The sequence below is a fragment of the Aethina tumida genome, chromosome 1 (genome assembly GCF_024364675.1).
Source record: "Aethina tumida isolate Nest 87 chromosome 1, icAetTumi1.1, whole genome shotgun sequence".
NCBI lineage: Eukaryota > Metazoa > Arthropoda > Insecta > Coleoptera > Nitidulidae > Aethina > Aethina tumida.
Genome location: NC_065435.1, coordinates 73,398,166 through 73,417,065, shown reverse-complemented (window position 1 = coordinate 73,417,065; position 18,900 = coordinate 73,398,166). Strand labels below are relative to the sequence as shown.

At 33.4% G+C, this 18,900-nt stretch overlaps 2 protein-coding genes across 2 annotated transcripts in view; both read left to right on the top strand.

Annotated features, from left to right (window-relative positions):
• LOC109596034 (uncharacterized) overlaps nucleotides 1–13,958 on the top strand; it is a 124,948-nt gene extending 110,990 nt beyond the window's left edge. The window contains exons 3-11 of the mRNA XM_020011484.2: nucleotides 5,563–5,813; nucleotides 6,123–6,340; nucleotides 7,859–8,014; nucleotides 9,413–9,647; nucleotides 11,174–11,386; nucleotides 11,447–12,210; nucleotides 12,399–12,618; nucleotides 12,670–12,806; nucleotides 12,869–13,958. Of these exons, the coding sequence (XP_019867043.1) occupies nucleotides 5,563–5,813; nucleotides 6,123–6,340; nucleotides 7,859–8,014; nucleotides 9,413–9,647; nucleotides 11,174–11,386; nucleotides 11,447–12,210; nucleotides 12,399–12,618; nucleotides 12,670–12,806; nucleotides 12,869–13,035 (2,361 nt within the window). The 3' untranslated portion in view covers nucleotides 13,036–13,958. The remainder of the gene's footprint in view (nucleotides 1–5,562; nucleotides 5,814–6,122; nucleotides 6,341–7,858; nucleotides 8,015–9,412; nucleotides 9,648–11,173; nucleotides 11,387–11,446; nucleotides 12,211–12,398; nucleotides 12,619–12,669; nucleotides 12,807–12,868) is intronic.
• A 2,341-nt stretch (nucleotides 13,959–16,299) lies between these two features.
• On the top strand, nucleotides 16,300–18,900 carry LOC109596035 (uncharacterized). The gene is made up of 3 exons (XM_020011485.2): nucleotides 16,300–16,457; nucleotides 17,991–18,111; nucleotides 18,210–18,900. The coding sequence occupies exons 1-3, from the start codon at nucleotides 16,416–16,418 to the stop codon at nucleotides 18,428–18,430; spliced, it is 384 nt and encodes a 127-aa protein (XP_019867044.1). The 5' UTR covers nucleotides 16,300–16,415; the 3' UTR covers nucleotides 18,431–18,900.

Below are 18,900 nucleotides of genomic sequence, written 5' to 3'. Positions count from 1 at the left end.
TTTACCGCACTCATCAATAAATGTTTCATATTTGCGTGGCCCATGCAGCATGGGTCGATTGGGTTTTATCTCCGTTCTCGCAGTAACCGCGGACTCTTTTAAAAATATTTCTCCATTTAAATTCGAAAAACAACAAGCGTGACGCCATCGTCGAGTTCATAAACATGATTGATGTCGTCTGTCACGCGAAATAAAATTTCATAAAGCGATAACAATAAAATCAATTTTTGAAAAGCTGAAACGGTGTGTTCGCATTTTTGCGGGCTGCGGAACCGAGACCGGAATGTTTTATTTATCACGGGAGGGAAGGTCAACGTATGACCCTTTTGTTTATCAGGATTTACTGCCCCATTGAAATTTTAAATATAGCCGTGTGTGTTTTTTATTTGAACATCTGTTGTTTTATTGTCAACTTGATTTGGAACGTAAATGCAAAACTTACATTTTTCTGAACTGTATATATTATTGCTGTTAATTATATAAACGGATATTTAAAATTAGTTAAAAGAATTGTTAATTGAAATACTGTTGATACAAAATTATTTTAAGTTTGTGACTATAAAAATGAGATCTCTTTATATATAGTATATTAAATATATTTGCATATTATTATTTGTGTTTGTATACTAACTCATATTTTTCAATATTATATTTAACTGAAAACAAAGCTTCCTTTGACATGAGATATTCCTAAAACCCCTCAATACATAATTTAATATTGCCGATAAAGACAATATTACTCAAACAAAGACTTAGGAATATCAAAAACAGTCGCATCTCAGTGATAGATATCATTCGAAATAAAATTTCATAAACCGATGGCAATAAAATCAATTTGAATTTGGCCGGGATAAAGTCTCGGACCGGTTTGTTTTATTTATGCGGCCGTATCCTCTTTTGTTGGGATCGTTCCGCGTTTCGTTTCCCTTATTTATTTATCATTCTTCCACCTGAATCAAGACGTAACAAGCCACAATGGGGAGTTAGTCTGTCAGGGCAACGTCCCTTTTTGTCTTTTCCACGTTTTTCACTTTTACTGGATTTGACTTTCAGGCAAAATATAATGACGGGCCGCTTTGATCGTGATGGATTTTCATAAATTCATTTGACATCGACAATAAACGCCTAAAATAACGCAACCCAGATTACACAATTATAAAACAGTTCGTCTACAGTCTCTGGTTAATAAGAAACTAAAAATATTGATATTTTCATTTATTAATGTGAACAGATTTTAAGGATAAATCTAAATGAATCTTCATTTTATGCAGTGGTCTTTTGTATAAATGACCTTATCAATTAATTTCCTGTACCAAATATTCAAGATGAAATTTCTTAGACACATTGCAACATTTCAACAAACCCTGACAGTTAGAAAACTGTGTCATGATATTACCGCATTGGGCGTGTAAACTTCCTAATTTCCGGAATAGTTTGAATCCTAAACATGTCTGAACATGAATTAATCATACTCAAACCCTTGTTAAGAGAAGTTGTAGGAAGATAAGTCGAATAAACTCTGTTATTCCAACTATTTGTCGAATAATTATATGAAAAGAACATGATAACGATCATGTCTGTAAAATAATTAACCATTAGTTGAATATGCTAAACTATTTATACTAGGTTAGAGTTATTAATTATTCGTGTTGTTGCATACGATTTAACATATTAATGTTTTACGAGCGACCTATTTGAAATGAAATATCGATTGTTAAAGTTTTACTAAAAAGTTCGAAATTTGCAAGGGATTCTTAAAATGCTGCGTGGAGATTTCTGAAATTAATTTAAAAATTGTACAAATTATATAAACTTTAATGAATGACTGGTAATTACGAACTGAAAAGGAATAATATTATCGCCAATTAGTTCCAGTTCATCCATAAATCTCAGGTGCTGACGAGTCTGCATTTTTAGCAACCACAGTGTTTCATTAAATATCTTTTAGGTTGCAGAAAAAGTAATTAGTTAAGCTCTGATTGATTGCAGTATCAAATCATCTTACATAAATTATTATACAAAAATAAACTATAAATATCAAAATGAAACATATCATATATTTTTTTATAAAACAAAACTGCCGTTCGAATTTAACTCAAAATTGTGTAATTTAAACAAAAACTACAAATATTCGAAATAAGCATAAAAATGTGTTTTTTCAGTCATTCCAATTTGTTTATTGCGCAAATAATTAATCAGTAAAACTTTTCATGTGTATAAAATAATTTTGTCGACTGTTGAATTAAATAAACAAGCTAATTTTATTTAACATTTAATGAAAACATTATAGTTTGTCAGTGTTATTTTATTATTTTGATGATCGCCATCGAACTAACGTTCATATATGTATATATATTTATAGAGTCGAACATTCCAATTTTTAAATCCGTTTATGGGTCTGTTTTTTCAAGCGATTAATTTTCATGCCGTAATAAAATTTGGAAAACATTCAACAAAGCGCTTTTTTACACATAAATCTTTTGTGACATTTAAATACTAACTAATTATTTTTGTAACTAAAAATTCAAAATGTTTATCAAGTATCATGTTTCACGTCAAAAAGGATTTATAATCAAATAACGAGTAAACCTCGATATATCAACGTAAATCTCGTTACGCGTACAAAAATAATATTAACGATATAAAATAAATATACAATACAAAAATAGTAATTTTCATAGGAAATGAACAGGGAGCCCGCATATTTTCAAGTTTACAGATTTTTTTCCGAATACAATTCATCCCTTCATTTACAAAACCAGCCAGTGTTGGTGGCAGGTTGTATCCAGTAAGCTGTAAACGTCTTCATTTATCTACGGACACGAAACTCGCGACTCTGCTGATGTTTACCCCGTGACATGTTTTCAAACACATCAAGGACTTTAAAACGTGAAGTATAATTTTTTTGATACTTTTTACTTTCTTTCATCAAAATACTTTGGTGTCATACGATAGTCATAAGCTAACCAATTTATGCATTAAAATATCAATATATTGCCAAGGATCTAACACACCATATCATCTCCCGAATCCTTTGTTGTATTTATATTCCCCCTCTGGTCTGGTTCCCCTTTCGATTTCCTTCCAGTTCGTCGATTCCGTTCGTGTCATAAAACGTTCAAGAGCCGTATATCTCCCAGTAAGTATTCCTATTTTCTGTCGGGCCATTACTGTCATTTCAATGTATGTTATCGCGTTTGTATCGGGACACTGTTTGATAGACAATTTTCCGAAAGGACGACACAATGAAAACGAAAAGTTGATGTGTCCGCATTAACAATATGTCACATTTTCGATATTCCTTCCTGAACACTGTTTTTGCAAAACCCTACTTTACCTAACAAAAAAAAAACAATCCCCTTTCACATGTCTGTCCTGGAGCTACTCTAAATAGAATTTAGACAGCTATAAAACCGCTCCTTTGATTCTCCCGGATTTTCTCCTTGACGACCACCAACTTCTATTATGCAAAATAAGAAAATTACACGCAGGACAAAATAACAGAGTATATTAGAGCAATATAGCAATAAACAATACAACAGGACAGTCTAATAATAATATTTTCTGTTTTTATTCATGCCAAATAAAATAAGTCTCACATATGGCAGTGTTTTCTCCTTTAACATAGTTAATTTATACTCGAATGTGTTAGTCACTTTGATTCTTTCTCTTCTGCCAGAATATGCTTCCAGTCCACCAAGACCACTTTGTGGTAAATAATTTGTATCTACAGCAATATCAATATCACAATTGGTTTTGTCTTTATAATCGGCCTTAATATCTTTAAGCAAAGGTTTTATCAGAGACTCATCTTCTTTTCTCACCCTCAAAAAAATTTTTGGTTCCAGCAATATCAAGGCGGCTTGTATAGCAAAATTTTTAAGAACGGTTTTATACATTGTTTTGTCTTTTATTCGATCCGATAGTTTATTTGATACCTCATCAAAAATATCATTAATAAATTCCTCCCTCCTATTTAGTATCTGCAGTCTGGCCTGATTCATCATACCGGACCTTTGCACCCGTTTCAAAGCCAACAGCTGCTTTTCTTTCTTGTTATAAATCTCAATAATTTTCAATCGCTGATTTTGAATATAAGTTCCCTTTTCAATATTATACTCTTCTTCAGCTTTGGCATTAATTTCGTCAACTTTCTCCTTTACCTCTTGATCTATGAATGCTATCATGTGATTTAACTGTTTGGAGACATCGTTCATTTCGCCTAACTTTCCAGCGTGACTCATTTCGAATGACGTATGTCAATAAAATCTTGTCAAAATAAACGTGGAAGATGAACGAAACAGAGGCAAAACAAAGATTAACGCGAATGGTGGAGTACATAGAAGCAGATGCTCAAAAGAAAATTGAACAAATAGATTTGTCAGCAGAAGAGGAATATTTTGTAGAAAAAGGAAACATAGCACAAAATCAGTGTTTGAGAATATTAAAATATTATCATAAGAAAGAGCGAGATTTACAAAGGCAAAAGCGTGTGTTGAGAACTCAATTGAAGAACGAAGCAAGAATCGCAGTTCTGAATTCACGAGATAATTTTATCAACAGCATATTAGTGGATGTAGCTAATAACCTACAAATGAAAATGAAGGATGTACCAACTTACCAGAAAATTTTGGAAGGTTACATTTTACAAGGGGCGTTCGCTCTAATGGAGAAACGCGTTACAATCAAATGTTTAAAAGGAGACAAGCAGCTCGTTAGGAACATTATTCCCACAGTTACGAATGAGTATAAAAAAGCTACTTCGATCGATGTTTCGATAACTATTGGTAAAGACGCACTTCCCGAAGCGCACATTGGTGGAATTGAAGTATACGGATCGTCGGACAGTGTAAAAGTTTCTAATACATTTCTAGCTAAAATTAACTTGTTGAGGGAGAGGGCCGTCCCTTATATGAGGCTGATTCTGTTTGGTATCAATCCTAATAGAAAATTTGTAGATTAGGTACAATAAAATCAAATATAAATCATTATTATGTCAATTATTTAAATAATAATTCAATAAAAATTATTGCATTTTTCTGTTTATGTAATTTTTAGGAAATCTAGGTTAATACAAGATAAATTGGCGTGATACCATGAATCATAAAATAGAATTTATTTTGAAGTTTAGGAAGAACGCCAAACCTTAACCATTTTATAAGTTATAATGGATTTTGAACGTTCCAAGCTTAACAGACTGAAATCCATATTAAAAATCAATTCGGGTTAATACATAGTTTGTGTTCAACATCAAATGGACGCGTTTCCCGACTGCGACATTAAAGATAGAATAATTAAAATGTCAGTATCCGGATATTGATTTTATAATGTAGTGATACGTAAACTGTCTCAATACTGGAAAATCTCTAACATCAAAGTAAATAAATTTAAAATTTTTTTATTATAGATTGATTTTTAGCTCAATTTTATTAATTAACTATAACATTTTATGGGTAAATCTAATAAAATAAGTAAGAGATCACAAGTAGTAAATAAAAGAAAAACTCCAGACTATAACATCGAAATAAATAAATATACTTAGGATAGACATTTTGATTTCAGATCGTGGACGGCAATGCAAAAACGGATGTCAGCAACCGGAAGGAGCCAGGCATGTTCTGTGGCGAGAGCGAGCAACCGCAGACGTTCATGTCTGAAACGTCGTTCGTGAAGGTCGTATTCCACAGCGAGAACTTCACGGACCAAACGTACTTCAGCTTCGACACGCGGGCCGAGCAGCAGCTAGTCGTCTATCTGCGCTACGGACAGCATCCGGAGCTGTATCCGAACAGGAGAGGAGAAGTTGTGCAAGGGTGAGTCGACGGACATCGACGACCGTTGCAGAGATGTTAATGACCTATCGGTTAAGCCAGTTATTCAGTTATGTCGACGGCAACATAATGAGATGTTAAGCGAAACAAGAGAGTTTTTACTATTATAATTTTCGAAAATTCAGCTCTAAAATATTAATAACGATTCATGAGGGTTTCAGAGGGTTTCAGTAATTCACATTCGACTACAATAGTATTTCGCCTCAGTGGAGCAAGAAACCCAGTCATAAAACTAAGCAAATGAAATAAAGATTAACGGTCTCTCTGATACATATCATTTCTGTGTTCCAGATCATATTGCGAGAGGATGTTCCGAGACTGTCGTCTCCAGACGTGTTACGTCCAGTCGCCGGCGTATCCAGGGGTTTATCCTAGAAACTTACACTGTAGATATTACTTGAACACAAGACTGCCTTTTATTAAACTATATATCGAGAATGAGGAATTCAATATTGACGGACAGAGATGCGAGAATATCATGACTTGTCCTATGCGACCAATCTCATCAGGTAAGAACTTATTTCCAAATCTTTGACTTCAGAATTAATGCATAGACTTTCAAACAACAACAATTTATTTCATTTTTTGGTCATTTAAGAACCCATAGAAAAGGTACACTTTGTAATTTAAGATGTAACACCTTAAGTTGAGAAACGGAAAGTAAAGTTATAAAGAAAGGAAAACAGATGAATACTACCAATATTAAATGTTTTAACATTTTGGAAGCCATCATAGTAATGTTTATGTGTTACAAAAACCTAGAGTTTTTCAACATAAAAGGCAACTGAAGAGGTATAATTAAAAATGGTCATAAACAGAACATAAAATTGATTATTGAACATTTTTATCTCCTTTCTATAGAGACCATAGGGTCAAAGGATTGCGCACAAAATACCTGCGCATCTAAGGGGCGTTCTCAATATAATATGACACTACACACATATTCAAGATTTTACATGAGACAAATTCATTGAAGACAAAGTTTCTTGCACCTGTTAATTTGCCACCATGTAATAAACGTCTTCTCGCATTACTAAAATATTATTATTTACTAAACACACAGGAAGTGCTGTCATTGTATGTAGATAGTGTAATATGTTTGCTCGCCAAATATGATTATGCCGACGTGTTTCCGCCTGTAAATTAGATGCAAATACCTGGTACAAAACAGGCCAAGAACTAGGATTAAACCTCAAATATGAATATCGGCGACAGTTTCCTCGACACGTGTTTTAAGTTAAAACTTTAACGAGCGGTACGTAATGCAGCGGGCTGGTAGTTTTCAGTTTTCAAATAATTTCCATTGTGTGTCTATACAGCGTTGGCTAATTAGGTGAGCGGGGCTTAAAACAAAAGCCAGTACAAATAATCAGGGTTTCAACGTAATAAGCCAGAATAAACACCTAATTTTTGCATAATTAATGTGTAAACTTATTTGCAAACCTAATGAAAGGTTTCAATGTAATCTTATAATACTTCATGTTCAAATAAGTTGCCACACAAAGGCAAAGCCCACGCTATCTACATTTTAAATCTACACTACCTGCAAAGCTTAAATATTTCTTAATTTTATTAAGGACACTTTGGCATTATGCGAGCCGGATCCCTCTTACTTTCATGTTTTATTCAGTGCGAAAAAAACACTTTACTTTTTAATGCAAAGAAGTTTATCTGATTACAAACAGCCCTTTGAATTTTACGCCTCGTCCCAATCTCCAGTCCATAATCTTTGTAATATTGTTCAGTGGACTTGATTATAAGTTTGCAATTTCATACAAGCCTCATATTTACACAACAGCAGCAGACAAAAATATTATTGGATTGTGACTAAAAAACATCATCACTGTCCACTAAACGTCAATACATTATAAATACAAACAGAGCGATTCACCCCTTCCTAATAAATACACCATAGAACGACCCCCATAAACTTTTATATGTTTATTCCGGGCGTCTTTTTTATATAATTCACAGTCATAAACGTCGTTGTTTCCCACTCTAATTGTGTTATTATTTTTCGTTTGCAGGCCAAGAGAACTGTCCCTACGACTACATAAAAATCTACGACGGAAAAAACGAGTTCAGTCCGGTAATAGGGACGTTCTGTGGCATGGGCAAGTTCCCCTACTCCATTATCGGCACTTCGCAGGACCTTTTCGTCGAGTTCGTGTCCTCACCAGCAGGTAATAACCGTCGATTGGTCCCGTTAATAGGCACGGTCGCTCACCATTCCGTTTCGTTATATTATCGGACATGTGTTCGCGCAACTGATTTAATTTCAGTTCACTTCTATCAATCGGAATCCTCGCAAATTCGTTTCGGTAATTTATAAGACGAATTTAAAGTATGTAATACATAATTCGTATATTTTAATTTTAAAGCAACCCTAAATATTCAGCATGTAATATCAGATATAAACAACCCGGACCTTCTTTCGGAACGTAGCTACATAATTTAGCATTTTATTTTTAGATGGATCAGTTTAAAATATTTACGAACGAGCTTTCCACTTACGTCGACCCAACGTCTGAGATCGTGTCGGTTTCGAACGGCATGTGAAGGAAAAGGGCCGTGTAAACACCGCGGCTACACTAACTCTTCCTTTTATTGCCAGTCAGCTCAAAAACCTGAGACCGGCAATAGCCATCAAAGAATTGCACTGTTGTTTTCCTTCGCTTCTCCTGCAGTTAAAGCTTAACAATCCAGAATGTTCCGGTTAATGCATGATTTTGATAAAGTCCGCGCTCATTGCTGGAGCGTTTAACGCCGTTAAATATTTTTACTTGCAGTCTTATCGTTGTTTTATTGTGTCGAACGTCTTTTGTGCTTAGCACTAAATGAAAGCTCGAGAATTTTAAGCGGAAATAACATTACCAGGAAGAGAGGAGGCGCCGGGTTACATCAGCTCGAAATAAATCACAAGGGGAGACTTTATCAGGTAACACACGACTCGACAACGTCGAAACAGTTTAATTATAACAAAGGTTCAGAAATAAACAAAAAAGACAAATAGTGCAGTATATGCAAGCGACGCAACCAAAATGAATGGTTAATTATTTAACATTGCAACTTTACAACTGAACACAAACCGTCCATTGCAAATAGTAAATTCAAAATTTTTATAAAAGTGGAAAACCTTCAGTATTATTATAGTTGCAGCGTTCATATAAAATCAATTAACTTGTAATTCACTTCACCATCTCGTGATTGGTGATATTTGCATTACACCGTAATGGTACAACTGCCCTTGATCAGTTCCAAGCGAAGCCAATTTTACTTATTGCTTCCACCTCTTTGGCTATTTTTCTTACATAAGCTTCGCTCTTTTATCGTCGCCGAATCCCTTTTGCAAATCTCTCAACATGATTAAATCCAAACATCGTCTGAGTCTAATGTTTATCTAGGCCCGTTTGCAGGTCTCTCGCTAACAATTCAGCTCTCGCAACTGTTCCCTGACACGTGGACGTGCAATAGTTTACAGTGACGCTAACAGGTCCCGCGTTTCCGCATTAAAACACGATGGCGATTTACTCTGTTTGGCCCGTCAATAAACAAGACAATAAAATAACGTGTGATTTTAGGTCCTCTACTCAACACAGGATTCCACTTCAACGTTGGCAACTGGCCGGGACATGTCGACACGGCGGGCAGCAGGAACGGCACATGTGATTGGCTCTTGTCGTCTGAAAGCTTGAGGGCCTCAGGTGATTCCGAAGGGATTTTTCTATCGGTCGCGCACTGGTATCCACCCCACACCAGCTGCACTTACTTGATGCAGGGCGAGGAAGGCGAGATTGTCAGACTGTATTTCCCTAGGTAAGCACTTTAAATAACAAAATAAATGATTGAGAAAGAATTGAGAAAAATCTCCAACCAAAAAGTTTTCTTAATTATTATTCTGTGAAGATGATGAAAAAATGAAATCCATTTGAGTATATTGTGTAAAATAAAGTTGTACAATATTTATGGTGGGGGAACTAAGTCAAAAAGTAAACTTTAATTTATTCATTAATGCAGGAAGCAGCACGTTTTATTTATTTCCCACCAGAACGCAAACAATGACATAAAACCGGTTTGTATTTCATCTCCCTAGGCAAATACACACCGAACTCATGCATGTATATTTTGCGATCTTGCGGTTACACTTTTTGCCCCCGATCTCCGATCGCGCTGTCATCGACACGAAGGGGAATCTAAAATAGAATTAAAGGAAATTTAATTTGCATCGCCGATATCCACATATGGATTCCATGCCTTAGAGCCAGGCGAATGTCGGGGCAAAAAGGAGAACAGCAAACTGCAGAAATATTTATGGGGAAGTTTCGCGGATGTTCGCCATAATATTTCAGGATAAATGAGTCAAAGGAAATGTCTCTGCTTTGATCAAATTGTTTATATCGCGTTTAACTACAAGAATTTCTCATCCGAACTCTGCGAATTTGAGGTATTTTATTATATGTGACTCAATGAATTTTAGTTAATTCAGATAATTTCGTCGAAACAAACTTTTTGACACGACTGATTGTCACATCCATTAAGAAATTGCAATTTCAAATAGCATTCGCACATCCCACGTTATCTTCCATCATATTTATGTCCGATCAGATAGGTAACAGTGTCTCCGCATCCGAATTTAAATATCCCCCAATCCCAGGGATTACGATTGGACCGACGAGACCTCGGCAGAGAACTGAAGGGTCCTGCAAGCGAAATGGAAATGGGGCTTTCCGAGACACATTTGACGTCTACTTTATCCGTAGACGACGACGGTGCATGTCGGTGCATCCACTTCATTTTCTCCAGACTAGATGCGACCAGGAGATACGGCCACTTCTTTGATGGCTGTTTCACTGTTATCGCGCGATCGTGATCTAGTCCCATCAAATAGCTTATGGCTGAAATGCTGGAGTTTGTAATCAAAATGTCACCGAATGCGCTTAGTAAATTTCGCATACGCTATTTTTTGCTTGGCTGATCACTAAAGGAGATGAACCCTTCCAAATTTCTGTTGGAGTTTGTCATTACACAGAAAACACATTTTTGCAAGAGATTATTACATTTAAATGGCATAGGATTAACACAATTGTATAATTAAACAGACTAGACAATATTAAATATTCAAATATTTGGATTTCAAAAGCTTATATTGTTTTGCGCAACATTTCACCACAATAGAGTAACAAGCGTATTGTACCTGTGTGGAACTTAATAAGATTGAACAATGAACTAGCAAGCGGGTAGAGATGTTAAACAACACCCGCGTTTAGTTTAATTACCCCTTATGTTGCATTTTATTCTTCAATAAACAAAGGATAAAAACATTTTCGTATTCTTCGTTCTAGCTTTAGAATAAACAGAATAGAATCACCTATCCAGCCAATAGAAGGAGATTGTGGCGAATCTTTAACATTGTATGACGCCTCTTGGCCCGATGACTCAAAAATTATCAAAACCTTCTGTGATACATTCTCTAAGGCTATGGAAAAACATGATTTCGTATCAACTGGCAACGCGCTTTTCGTAAGATTTGAAAGCAAAACTGGAAGTTATAGCGGGTAAGCATGATGTCTAAATTAATTTCAACATATAATCTCATTACTTTTTTTATAATTTAGCTCTTCATTATATTATTGGGCTCATTATGACTTCTTCAACAACACTAAACTAGGAGAACCAGTACCAGGTAAACCATGCGATGAAGTATTTGCTTCGTGGAGGCAAACAAGGGGATGGGTGCGGTCTCCCTTAAACACATTAGTCTACAAACAAGCTCAATCCAATGAAGATGTTCAATGCCTCTATAGATTTGTGACAGACAAACGACTGTTCGCCAGAGTCATACTCACAGTAACAAACATTTATTTCAAAGAGCACCCATACAATCCAGGTCCATGCACAAATTGTCTGGAAGATCGCGTGGATAAGTTAATAATCTGGGAACCAAACCCAAGTGGTGGTAACGCAACCCACCAAATATCGCTTAGTAAAGCTGCCCAAAGCGGAGAAGTGTCTTGTCTCTGCAACCGTCAATCGTTTCCCACACAAGTCATATCAAAGGGCGAGCAATTGAATTTACAACTTATCGTAGATTCAGCACACTCAGCCCTCAGTTACTTCAAGCACACCTCGCCGTTATTTGAGGCTCAATATGAGTTCGTACACGGACCACTTTGTGGCCCGCCTATTATTCATCCAGCAACTGATGGAGAGATCCACTATCCATATTACGAAGCTATAGGATATGTAGAACCCCCCAAATCGATTAGGTGTATTTGGGAAATCAAGGTTAACAGAGATAGAGATTTATGGCTGCATTTCGACAGGATTAAATTTTCATCCAAATCTTGCGACGATGGAATTGTAGACATATTTTTGAAGGGTAAATATATTTTATATTACACATTGTCTTATTGTTAGTCACGCCCCAATTTCCTAGTACAACGTTTACCTCGTGTAGACAGAGATCACTTCATACGTCCCATCAGTATCATAATCCCCGTTCACTTCAGACAACGAAATTACAAGACATGCTCTTGCATAAAATTAACGCCGATTTCCCATGTACAGGTCGTCTCGATCCATATTTGTCCCTCTGCGGGGAGAACGTCTCCTTGGCGAAGGAGCTGCCTATTTTATCATCAGCTGAACTTAGTCCCGACAGTTCAGACCCAAGCATTACTATTCAGTTCATCGGTCGGACATCGCCCACCAGAGCGGCATTCAAGATCGCTTGGACTGAACTCTTCCATCTTCCTAGAAATGTAGATGGCAGCTTAATGCAATCGAGGTAACAATAATTATAAATATGTATTAACCTGTAACTGTTTATATTCTACAGGTTAACTGACGGAGGAATTGCTCAAGATCTGGTTGATGGATGTGAGTTCGCGTGTCCAGGAGAACAAGGACTTTGCATTCCAGAACGACTTGTCTGCAATGGAATTGTTAACTGTCCAAACGTCACGGAATACAAAGGTAGCAATCAAATGAAACACGTTTACAATAACAAAGAGGCATCGGACTGTTCTTTGTTACAGGAACAGCGTTTAGCGATGAGGCACCGGAGCTCTGCATAAAAGATTCAGCACCGGAAATCAACTGGATCTATGTCGGTGTCGCATTCGTATCAGTGATCGTCTTGATGTGTTGCTGTTGCGTCTGCATCTGCAGAAGATGTTGCAGATATTGTTGCGGTGACGATTAGATGAAGTGATGTTAAAAATAAACCTCCTTGTTCAATTTTCCAAAGCCTTAATACAAATATAATGAACTTTATATTTATAAGACAGTTTTGGTTTTTTTCGGTGAGTTGTTTGTCACGCGTTTGTGTTTGGTTTGGGGAACTACCAAAGGCTTGATGGATAATCCAATTTGTCTTACAGATTAGGAAAATGTAGGAAGTTGATAGTGTTAGAACTCACTGAATTTATAGCACAAATATAGTGTTATTTTACAATTTCAGTATTCATCAATCCTCTATTGTTAAACTTCCCAGTGTAAATGTATATGTACTATATATTACTGACTGCCAAAACATGGTAAATTTACAGAATCCTAAACCAAATATTGTTAAAAATGGATCCTTTTAAATATTTTGGATGTCAGTGTCTAGTTTACAATTCCTCAATAATATCAGCTTGAAACGACAAAATATTGTGATATAAATACGTAACAGATATAATTTTAGCGCGTTTCAACACAACTCGAAAAAATCAAATCACGAACCCTAAAGACTTAAAAAATAAACCCAAGTGAAAAGTGGTGTTGTAAAAAAATCATCTTGTAATATAAAAACGTAAATGAAAAACCAACCCCATAAGTTTAGAATTTAGGTTGATAGATTATCAGTTTTTAATTGTTGATTGTCCATTTTAATTGCTTGAACAGTTAATTTTAGTAAAATTCTCTGTTAGTGGTTGAGCAAATTGAATGGATATCATATCTAATGTATCTTTGCACAATTTTTACATAAAGAATTTTAACAAATCTTCAAAGCGATGATGTTCTAAAGTTGGTTTGTATAAAGACATTGCCAAAAAGATACTGTACATTTAAAAGTGATAAGTTTTTATTTATTTATTTAATATCATTGTACATATAATGTAATTTCACATTTGTATGTGATACTAATAAAGTATTGTTTTAAAATAATATGTTTCAATTCTTCCTTAAAAGTAAACGAATAAAATATTACTTAGTGGGTACATTCTAATGAAATCTCTACACATTGTAGTGTTTGTTCAAGTAATTGTAGGTTTTATATTTCAATAGGATTTCCAATTATCTAATAAAACCGTGATGTCATCTGGTTATCAAAAACATTTTATCAAAGTAACTTGGATCAAAAGTTCGTTGAACAGAAATTTATATAAAAAAATGATTTAACATTTTAACTTCTCATTGTCATATACTCAATTTCACTAATGAAGTCCAAGCTAATAATAAATTGATATATCAGTTGGGAAAAGTATTTGATGAGATAACGTTAATTAAACGAAAATATGGAAATTAGTCATCTTTATTAATTAATTTTTGCTATCAATAATTAGAATATGAATTAAACTCTAAATATGGATAGATATAAATACATAATATACAGAATATTAATTTATTGGTGACCCTTATGATCTTTATTTAACATATGAATAATAATTATAGTTATCATGACTTATTTGAATCATCTAACAAAAGTGAGTAATTTTGTCATTTCTCATAAATTTTGATAACCGATTACTCAAGTTAAATATTAAATTGTAAAAAAGGTTTTTAGTCTGGAATTTTTATTGTTTAAAGATAAAATTCCTAATGAAAATGATTAAACTAATAATGACAATTCTCTAAAACATACCGTGTTGACAATATCCTTCTATATTCAATGAGGTTAAAAACAATAAATATTTATTTTATAAAAATCAATTAATTTAACAAATTAAAAAAAAAAGACGATTTAATAAAATACGCACAAACAATTTCAACAATGTTTCCAATTATTCCATGTTTGTCTTATTTTTATTACAAACACTTCCACATGTTTTCGATTGATTGTCAACTATTTATAAACATTATCGCATGTTTACAAATTTCCATTCCACAAATTAATTAAGCGTAATAAAAATACTTTTATTCTTACGTTATGATGATATCATACGATCTACTACCTATACCGAAACCATTCAGTTATGTCATAACGATGACGTTTACCTTGAAGTAAATGGTGAGTAACCCAGATTCAAGACCAAAGGTGTACAACGTAATTGTATAGCACAGAACCCCACCTTCTTAAAATCTAATTAAACTGATTCATGCCGCAATGTTTATTTTTATCATATTGTTTACTTTGCTGAAGTCATATTTTTAGCACCCTAACATTAAATATTTTAGTTTATTTTAAAAATAAATATAATTAGAAAAAATGTGTATTATACATAATATATATATTAAAGAAAAAGTTATAAAATAAAGACTTGAGACAATTATGATTGATTTAGATTTTTAATGAAATATACAGGGTGTTTCGCAACTTATCTGACAAATTTTAACCACATACTCACTGTAAGATGCTCATTAAAAAAATGATAAATTGACTACTTATGCAACAGTGAGTATGTGGTTAAAATTTGTCGGATAAGTTTTGAAACACCCTATATAGAAGGTTAAAAACAGTGTGCTAAAATTGGATTCAGCAGGCCAAAGTTTGCATTTAAATCAAAGACAACAATTTCGAACAACCTTTATAGATGGATTGAATTATTTTTCATCTCGTTTTCTGTTCTCTGTTACATTTTTTTTAAATGGACTTCTTATATAACAGTGAGTATGTGGTTAAACTTTATCGGATAAGTTATGGAACACCTTGTATAGTTTTTAATTACGCAGGGCTTTGATTGTAATTAGAATTATTTTATTTATTACTAATTTACTACAGCAAAGTAATATTTATCATCTTATCGGTATACTTATTTAATAATGTAAGGTATACGTAACATACCGGTATATACTTCCCAACAAAATTGTAGGGTGGGATCACTTCCTTAAAACAGGAAATAGAGAGGAATCATATTAATTTCCAAAATGGTCAAAATTATAATAATGGGCAGATGGCCTTCCAAAATGATTCTATAACTATAACCGACGCATACAAAAGCGTAGGTCAACTAATTTAATGATGACATCATATATATGTCACGGGCCTACACCTTCATTGGTCACTACTACCAGAGCTGGACTAAGTATCGTTTAAAAAGAACTTTATTTTATTCTCTTCTTAATAAAAAAATTACTCACATCAAATAAATAAATTTAAATTGGATCAGGTGTATATTAAACCAATAAAAAACAATTTATATGAGATCAGAACAAAGTAAACAACATATTCTCCTATCTGAAGGTCAAGATAAAACTCTTATCAAAAACACTTTTGAATAACGCAACGGGATTCTTGTTATTCCGGCACTGAAACAGCGCTTTTCGAATGAAATTCACAAACAAAGCGGACTTCATTTCATTCGAGAACCTCTGCGCTTTTAGTGAACGTCTATCGATTGGTTTGTGTGAGTGTGTTTCGGGGGTAGAAAAATTACAAAAATGGCAGTCAGCAGGCTTTCGATTATCAAGTTTTTAGAATTGGTATGTAATTAATTGTTTATCATGTTATAATTGCAAATTAAGTCGTTTTGAAAAAGTACCCAATTAGATCAAAATTGACCATGGAATTTTATTTGATTTTACATTTTTTATATTTTACTTTTTGCATCTGCTGATCTATTTCAGTCTCAGTTTTTGAATATTTTTTTCTAAAAATAATTGTACTTTCCAAGATTGGAAATTGATTGGACTTGTTTACAATATTTACAACAACAAATGTTTGCTAATTTGATTAATTTATTTTTGTGGTGGTTTCAATGTGTGCTATTTAAAGATAATTGTGTGTTGTCACGTTTATTTCTTATTCAGAATGAATTTTTGAAATATTATGATCTTTTGTTTAAGTACCGCATTAATTTAAGTAAATATTTACCATCGTCACTTGACTCACTCACAACCAGTTAATTTAATTTAATATATGAATAAGTGTGATACATATAAACTTAATATTTTTATATTGGAACAACAAATTATGTGAATATTGAGAATTATTTATAATATGATGATATTAATAAATGTGAAAATTTGAACTGTTAAAAATTGGCGCCCAAATTTTGAGGGCGTAACAAATACACACATTAAAAATTTTTATTTCGGTATTAATAGAACTAGCTTTAAGTCAAAAATTAATTTGCAACGGCAGCAGGCTGATTAATGATAATGTATGCAACAGCGCGTCGTAACATTTATAAATATATATGAACTCATAGTGACCGATGTCCAAACTAAATGTTAATATCTACTGCCGTTCTAATTCTTAATTCGTTTCAATCTTTCATATTTAATATTCTTAATATTTGGCCCAATATTCTATTTTTAAACTTCAATGTTTTTGATGTGTCAAACTTAATATGTTTATTTGTATTCCGACTTTTAGTTTTATTTTTATTTCCAAGAATAAACTTTCAGTTAAAAATATAAAATTTTCACACCAACAATCAGTCATTATAAAATTATTTCGAAAAACAGATATATTGAGACATGCACCTATAATAAAAACTAACTATACTTGTAGGTGTAATTGTTTAATAGTATTTGTATTGTACTAAGTAAGGAAACATTACATTACTAAACTTAAAATGGTATGACGCCAAAGTGGACGTCGTTACGCAATACGAATTTCAATAACATGTAAGGAAATAAACCCACAAACTTATCGAAAACTTGTTGGAAACAAGGTTTTTGTTTACTTACAAACAAAATTAAATAAAAATATAAGACCGTAAATATTTGCTGAAATATAAATAATTGGCTACATAAAAATACCAATTAATCGATTTCAATGTGCTAAATTTGTTTAAACTGTGATCTTGACCGAGTTCACATAAATGGCCCATAACTCGACATTCGTTGAAGAAACGCGGCAAATAAACATTTTCATGAGATTCCGCAAGGTTATGACGTTGTTCATAATATGAACGTAAATAGGTCCCGTTCCGTGTATGGAATTACGACTTCTCGCATTTTATTTTTATCAAATTCAGTAGTTAATCATATTTCTGTTGTTTTTTACAGGCAATCGCCGTTTGTTGTATCGGACTTCACTACAAAAGTGTAACGAACAACTTCAATGCTGACACTATCTCGTGCGTGGCCTTCGGTGGATACACCATCATTCTTATTGGTGGATTTGCAGGTAAATCATAATAAATTATTTTTTTATTATTATGATCTAGGTCAAGATAAATAAAATGCATAAACGTATCAATTCTCTGACAAATATTTTTTATATAGGTTATCTGATGTCAACCCCAATCAATAGAAGGATCGATATTTTCTTCTGCCTGGTTGGGTGTGCCATTTTCGTTGCTGCTGGCGCTTTGAACATTGAAATCTACAAGGACTACAGAAGTACTGAGTGGAGAAACTATGGATTAGCCAAAGCTTCCCTGGCCATCATCAACGGTGCCATCTTCCTTTTGGATTCACTGCTGACATGGCGCGGCGATTTCTGAATATCTTAATATTAATGCTAAATTTAGATTATATTTTTGTGCTATTGCATTCGATAATAATGTGATTTTTAACTATATATTTTTATACCGATTTTAAAAAGTTGTATATTTTGATAAACGTGTTCCACAAAATCAACAAAACGATCAAATTTACACAAGGTACAAGTTTTAAATGCATGGCTTTAATTGTCGCTGACGAGATTTATTTATTATTGCAGTACAATAATACTCGTATATGTATTAATGGATATTGTGCTTTCGATAAAAAAACCGTATATTAGGTAGCAAATAGACCTAACTTATTTTTATATTCCTTACAACACGTACAATTCTTACAATTTTGACTTGTATATAAATGTTATTAATTTATCTGTTTGTACTTTTATTGTTCTATTAATTCGTGATTTTCTATTTTTCTAAGCTATATATGTAATTGTTTTTAAGAATAAATGTGTTCAAATTACTAAAAA

Excerpts from the sequence above, each read along its gene's own strand:
- LOC109596035 (XM_020011485.2), top strand. The coding sequence starts at position 16,416 with ATGGCAGTCAGCAGGCTTTCGATTATCAAGTTTTTAGAATTG. Across the intron at positions 16,458-17,990 it reads TTATCAAGTTTTTAGAATTG|GCAATCGCCGTTTGTTGTAT; the intron begins GTATGTAATTAA and ends TGTTTTTTACAG. Across the intron at positions 18,112-18,209 it reads TCTTATTGGTGGATTTGCAG|GTTATCTGATGTCAACCCCA; the intron begins GTAAATCATAAT and ends TTTTTTATATAG.